Source organism: Chrysochloris asiatica, unplaced genomic scaffold, assembly GCF_000296735.1.
Source record: "Chrysochloris asiatica unplaced genomic scaffold, ChrAsi1.0 scaffold00043, whole genome shotgun sequence".
NCBI classification, from domain to species: domain Eukaryota; kingdom Metazoa; phylum Chordata; class Mammalia; order Afrosoricida; family Chrysochloridae; genus Chrysochloris; species Chrysochloris asiatica.
In genome coordinates, this window is record NW_006408561.1 from 19,943,841 (window position 1) to 19,951,020 (window position 7,180).

General features: G+C 39.4%; 1 protein-coding gene across 2 annotated transcripts in view; it reads right to left on the minus strand.

Annotated features, from left to right (window-relative positions):
- Window positions 1–7,180, minus strand: part of PLD1 (phospholipase D1, phosphatidylcholine-specific) — a 168,775-nt gene that overhangs the window by 120,736 nt on the left and 40,859 nt on the right. For both annotated transcript variants that reach the window (XM_006861841.1, XM_006861840.1), the window contains exons 9-10: window positions 5,092–5,241; window positions 2,693–2,776 (exon numbers count right to left, since the gene is read on the minus strand). In XM_006861841.1, the coding sequence (XP_006861903.1) occupies window positions 2,693–2,776; window positions 5,092–5,241 (234 nt within the window). The remainder of the gene's footprint in view (window positions 1–2,692; window positions 2,777–5,091; window positions 5,242–7,180) is intronic.

Here is a 7,180-nt window from a genome sequence, read left to right on the forward strand (position 1 = left end):
TTTTTTTTTTTTTTTTTAAAAACACTTTAAGGAAGTCTTTCGAAGTAGATTTCCCCATTTGATTTCTTGATGGCTGCTTCCATGGGTGTTAACTGTGGATTCAAGTAAAACGAAATCCTTGACAACTTCACTTTTTTCTCCATTTATCATTATGTTGCTTATTCTTCCAGTTGTAAGGATTTTTGTTTCCTTTACATTAAGATGCAATCCATACAGAAGGCTTTATCCTTTGACCATCATCTGTAAATGCTTCAAGTTCTCTTCAGTTTCAGCAAGCAAGGTTGTGACTCTTACTCCAATCTTGATGCCGCCTCCCCTTCTTCTTCATATAGTCCAGTTTCTCAGATTATTTGTCCAGCATACAAATTGAATAAGTATGGGAAAATCATACAACCTGAAAACACAACTTCTCTGATTTTAAACTATGTAGTATCCTCTGGGTGGATGAATTCCAAACTATTTAGCAGCTCATCCAATGCCCTTCACAGTCTGACCTAACCTATCTTTTGAGAGGCATCTCTACTTACCTACAGTCCTAATGGACCCTATGCTTAAGCCACTACAAAAATGCCCTTTGACATCTGTAGGCCTTGGTTCTGGCTATTCCCATGCCTAAAATCTCCATTCTCTTCTCTGTTGGGTCCACTCCATCATGCCAGAGCCATCCCAGCGTTCTCTTCTGTGAAACTTCTAGCTAAAGCCTGCCATTGCCCCTCCTCTGCACTCACTCTATGCCTTCTGGTCCTCATCACTAAGCTTTCCTTAACCTTTGTCTTATGTCTAACTTCCTGATGTATTTTGTTTGAATAGGGGCTGCTTCTTATTCATCGCTATACTTACACTGCCTAGTTCAGTACCTGACACAAAGTGCTCATTAAATAACTCTTGATGAGATGAGCAAATAAATTAACAAATGAATGAATGGATATATAGGTAATGAATTTATGAACAAACAGATCTAAGCATTTCTAGGTCCCTAGGATCTAATGTTGTTTCTTATTTGCCCTTGCATGCATGCTAATTGTTTTAGAGGCATATTACTACAGCTTTCACATAAGTATCTGATGTCATTTAAATTATATTAAAAGTGTCTTAAGGACAAGTCCTGGTGTGGTGCTGTGGGTTAAGATGCTGGATTGCAAAGTCACTTTGAACTGCAACATCAGCGGTTCAAGCTTACCAGCTGCTCCTTGAAAACCCTATACAGGGTCACTATGGACCGGGACCAACTTGATGGCACTTAACAACATGGACAAGCATTTCCCAAACTGTGCTTTTCACTCTCTCAGATCTAAAGACAGCAGCATTTTGTTAAGTTTCTGAATGTTCCCTTTTGCAATATTCTATGCACAACAAGAATTTTATTCACATTGTATGAAGAAATTATTGAAAAGGCCTGATTTCAAAAGGTATCTTGTAATAAGTACAGTTACACACACTCACACACACACACAAATACTCTTCTGTTTCATTCTCTTGTTAACAGAAGAGAAAACATTCAGAGTTTATGTGAAAGTCAGTGTTTTAGAGATCAGTACCTTCAAAAGAGATATTTTCTTGCACAAAGCATAAAAATAAGCACTCAATGGGAAAACTATTTTCTGTCTCTCTCATGCTTTGCCAGAAATATTTTTAAAAATAACATAGACTACATTAATTTGAATTTATTTCCATAAATGTTTACAAAATATTCAACAGAGGAAAAAGTCCCTAAGAATGAAACTAACTGAAAAGCCAAGTTTTAGTAGAATTACAAAGGGTTAAGACAAAGCTCCTTCACAAGCCAGAGAATAAACAGATTCACAGACACACTGCCAATCATATACCTTGTCTATCAGCTCAAGATCAGTGATCTCAATTTGAGGAGACAGTGCCCCCACCCCTTTATCCCAGAGAACATTTGACAATATCTGGAGACATTTCTGGTTGTTACACCTAATGACTGGGAAGCCTAGAGACACTTTTGGTTTCCACAATTGAGAGGTTGCTATTGAAATGTTGGCATCTGTGATGGGTTTTAAATGTTCAGACAGACCCGCAACTGAACTGAAGTCAGACTACAAAGCCTACATCAATTCCTGAAGTAAAATTTCCCAAAAGCTCTTAATGAGTTTTATGCCTTAGACTTCTGGTTAGCATCCTAACTTTCACAAACTTTAATATAAAAGGGTCAGAAAGTTGAGACCTGGTGTATCGCCAGAATAACTGACCAAGCAAACCTAGGCATGACAGAAGATTTTAAAAAACAAAACAAAAACAGTAGTAATACACAAATGGAACTATTTCCACATCAAAGGGACACAATTCAGACAAAACATGTTTGCTGGACCTGGTAACAGACACATCCAAATGAGGAAAGGTGCCCAAAGAAGATTATTTTCCATAACTTTTTACAACTACATTTGCCCTGCTGTATGATCTTTACTGAAATGAATATTTGGGTGTCTCCTTCCAAATAGAAAGACAAAAATAAAATTGTTCGAGCTAAATATATAAAGAATATATATGGATGCCAAAAATTCTGAAAAGGCCTCTGACTGAATGCTGCTATGGTTAATTGGTTGAGACTTTGGCCAAACCATCTGTACATGTGGCCAGTTTTCACAATGCACCATTCTTGAACAGCACTATAGTGTTGTAAATTTCTAAACATAAGAATTTCTAGACAAAATCCCCATGGGCAAATACTAACCACCAATCTGTGATGAAAATTTCTTCTTTAGCCTCTTCCATTGCATTTGCCACATCTTCAAAATATCCTTTGGCATTAACATACCTGAAAGACAAGACTTGTGTTGTTATTGCTATTTGCCAAAAAAAATAAAAAAGAAGAAAGAAAACAAACATATCTTATGGCAAAACCTGGAAGTCACAGTTGAGTGACTACACACAACCACCAGCTGATTTGGCGTAATTGGAAAACAAGGATTGCAAATATCACTTTGATCTGTAATCTCACATGGACTATTAGTAGACCAGGAGTGGGGAACCTTCTGCCAAAATGTGTAACATCATTTATGAGCCATACAAAATTATCAACTTAAAAATTTAGTCAAGCATGTAATTAGCTTACTCCTAATGTTACGGCTGGACTCCTGGTGTGGCTCAGTAGCATCAGCACTGGACTGCGAACCACAAAGTCAGCAGTTCAAACCCACCAGTCACTCCTCAGAAACCCTATTCAAGGTCACTTTACATTGGAATGGACTCAAAGGCACTTAACAACACCAACAATGTTATGGCTAAGGAGCACTGGTAGAGTAGTGGTTACAAGTTGGGCTGCTAATCTCAAGGTCAACAGCTCAAAACTACCACCAGCCATTTTGTGGGAGAAAGATGAGGCTTTCAGCTCCCATAAATATTTACAGCCTCAGAAACCCTACACAGGGTGGCTATAGTCGGAACTGACTCCATGGCATATAACCACCACTAGCAATGTTATGGCTGGAACTGCCATTGCTTTGCTAGGGCCAAACGAATTATTTTGCTGTGGGTAGTTCAAGCTTACCAGCTGCTCCTTGAAAACACTATACAGGGTCACTGTGAGCTGGAATCAATTCAGTGATACTTAATAACAACAATACAGTGCATGGGAGTCCTGGTGTAGTGCTGTAGGATAAGCACTGGACTGCAAGGATGGTTTGAAGCTCAAGGTCAGCACTTCAAACTCACCAGGCACTCCTTGGAAATCTAATTCAAGGTTTTTACGAGTCAAAACAGACACTATGGCACTTAACAAAAACAATATGACCTATGGGCTGGATGTTCTCCACCCCTGCAGTAGACAGAAGTAAGCAACCTTATTCTTTACTTCAGAGGTGGTGGTGTCGGCTGTGGGTCATTAAGTTGGTTCTGACCCAGGGTACGGTTTCCAAGGCTGTAAATCTTTACAGAAGCAGAAAGACGCATCTTTCCCCCTGAAAATGCTGAAAGATTTGAACTGCTGACCTTTCAGTCAGCAACCCAGATCATAACTGATAAATTATCAAAAATTCTCTTAAATTATAGCCAACAACTTAAAACATTATATTTGCATCATTAAGAAAATGTGTGAGACGACAAAGCTATTGGAGCTCTTTGATTCTTTAATTTAGAGCACAACAAATTTACCCTCATCATTACTGACAGGACAGGTGAATCCTCCCATCTTGTTGAGCGCACAAAGTGCTGTAGTAACAATGGTTAAGTGCTCAGGTGCTAACTTAAAGGCTGGTGATTTGAACCTACCAACGGTTCTGTAGGATAAAGATGTGACAGTCTGCTTCTGTTAAGATTGCTGTTGTTAAGTACTGTCGAGTTAGTTCTGACCCACAGCGACTCTGTATAGGGTTTCCAAGGAGTGGCTGGTAAGCTTGAACCACTGACCTTGCTGTTTAAAACGACTTTGCGGTACAGCCTTGGAAACACATGGGGGCAGTTCTACTCTTCCTATACTCACTATCAGTCAGAATTGACTCAGTGGCAATGTTTTGTGTTTTTTTTTTTTTTGCTGTTGTAGATTTTTGGTTGAACTCACACACAGTTGTTCTTCTGTGATTTAAAGCAGCCACGTCTCTATTCTGTTGTGGTGCTGCAAGATAATGTACTGGACCGCAAGGTCAGTTTGAGCCTCAAGGTCAGTGGTTCAAACCCACTAGCTGCTCCTGAGAAACGCTATACATGTTCACTGTGAGTAGAATTAACTCGACAGCACATACTGACCACGAGTCTCTAATCTGTGGATAGAACAGCATGCTAGACCTCATTTTATTTAAAAGAAACATCTAGCAATTAAATTCTCTTAAATTATAGCCAACAACTTAAAGCATTCTATTTGCATCATTAAGAAAATGTGTGAGGCTACAAAGCTACTGGCAGCCTTAAAACTCAGCCTTTAAAATCTAAAGGTAGCTATCTAAAGCTCACTGTGAAAAATCACTAAAGCAAAACTTGGAAAATGAGTCTATGTTCTAGTTGTCCTATAATTGCCTCAAAAAAGAGAGGTCCCTATTAAATATGGTTTTATAAATTTTGAAAATTGATTCCAAGTAAATTTAATCCACTATAATATTAAATGTTACGATGACTTAGTCTTAAAGCAATAGGCCTTACCATTTAGCTAAAGTGTTCTCTTGGATAGCAGCATATGATCCAAATCGATGATCTTTGAGAAAGTCAGCACCATACTTCTGGATGAATTCTTCTATAGCACCCCCCCACCAACGAGCATGTCTGTAGCTATTGCACTTTAAAATAAGTGTCCTTTAAAGAAAAGCAAAATGTGGAAAAGATTGGTCATCCTGTGTTCTAGTTCTTGAAAAAAAATAAATCTAAGGATTAAACATGCCATGTTCTCTTTTGTGACTGTAGCAAACAGCACCTTACCTTATATCTAAAAAGCAGGCTTTACATTTTTTTGGTAGGATTTCTAAATATATTCACTATATCACAAACTCAATTTGAGATTGCTTATTCACTCATCCCCATGTTGACTCATGCATATTTGAGTCAACATGGGTTCTTACTGTTGACTTAGAGCTGAGCTAGGCTCTAAGCAGTATAACACAAGAGTTGTAAAGAAAGGTCCTACTTCTAAGAGTTGGGCAGGGAGTTGATGGCTCCTAGAGAGGGCATTTCCATACTCTATCCCTCTAATCCCAGAGATGGGTTAAGAGCTGAGTATGCGATTCAGTTCTACCCAATGAGAGAACAAGAGAATCTGAGGATCAGCTCAGAAATGACAGGAAGAGACTCTCACCCTCGTTTCGAATTTGGGGTGAGTGATGGGAGGCAATTGTTTTGCTACCATGAAAAAAACCATCCTGAAGACAGAGCAGATCCACAGAACAAAGCAGAGCTGTGAAGCACAGAGAAAATGTGCCTCAATTATGTAGACTAAGCCTCAGAACAGGCATGACAGAAGTCAATGAGACGGATTAATTTTATTTCTAATATAAGCCAGTTTGCATTGAAGTTTTGCTTCACTCATGACTACATAATCCTATACAGGATTACAAGTACTGAAAAAAACCTAGAGTAGGAAATTAATTACAGAAAGTTATTAGATGTCAAGTGTCATAATTGTTGACTACGCCAAGAAGTGAAAATAAGTTATCATAGTATGAAGTTCAGAGATAAACAAGGTGTTGGAGCCAGCTGTCTTCCTGTCACCGGTGGTATAGGGGTTAAAACACTGAACTACTACCACAAGGTCAGAGGTTATAACACCAACCACTCTGTGGGAGACAGATGTGGCAATCTGATTCCATAAAGATTTACAGTCTTGGAAACCCTATAGGATTGCTAAGAGTTGGAATCAACTCAATAGCAGTGAGTGTAGGTGAGTGAGGCAGAAGAGATTGCTTTTGGGGGGGATGCAATGATCCCGATTAAAATCAGGGTTGGCACAACGTTCATAGACCCTAAAATATTAATTTTTAAAGACAATGGATGTTGGATGCTTTTGAGTTGATTTTGACTGCTCCACAGGGGTTTCCAGAGCTCTGGTAGTGCTGTGCGTTAGATGCTGAGTTGCTAACTGCAAAGTCAGCAGTTCAAACTCACTACCTACTCCATGGTAGAAACATGAGGTTGTCTGCTTCTGTGAAGACTTAGGTATGACTCAGAGAGTCCATATGGGGTAGCTACGTATTGTAACTGACTAGATGGCAGTGGGTTTGGTCTGGTTTAGGTCATCTTTACGAGAACAGAGCACAAGATACTTTCTCCTATGGAGCTGCTGGGTACGTTTGAACCCCAACCTTTCCATTAGCAGATTACAGGTGACCCAAATGCTCCTGTTCATAAATCAGAGACTGATGCCTTTGCTCTTCTCTGAAATGTCACTGAGCCATCAGAACGCCTAAATGGTGTTGGGACATGGTGATGGGAAGGTAGAGATATGGTAGAGCTGAGAGAAGTGAAGCTTCCTCTAGCAGGGGTGAAAAGAGACTAGAATTTTCTGGGGCAGGGATCAGAGAGTATAGGAGCGTCTCTCTCTCTCTCTCTCTCTCTAGATATCTCTCTCTCTCTAGATATATATTTATATATATCTAGAGAGAGAGAGAATGTCCTAGTGTGGCACTGTAGGTTAATGTGCCAGACTGCAGAGCCATTTGAACTGTAAGGTCGGTGGTTCAAGTTCACCAGCTGCTCCTCAGAAACCCTATACAGGGTCGCTATGGATTGGAATCAACTCAAC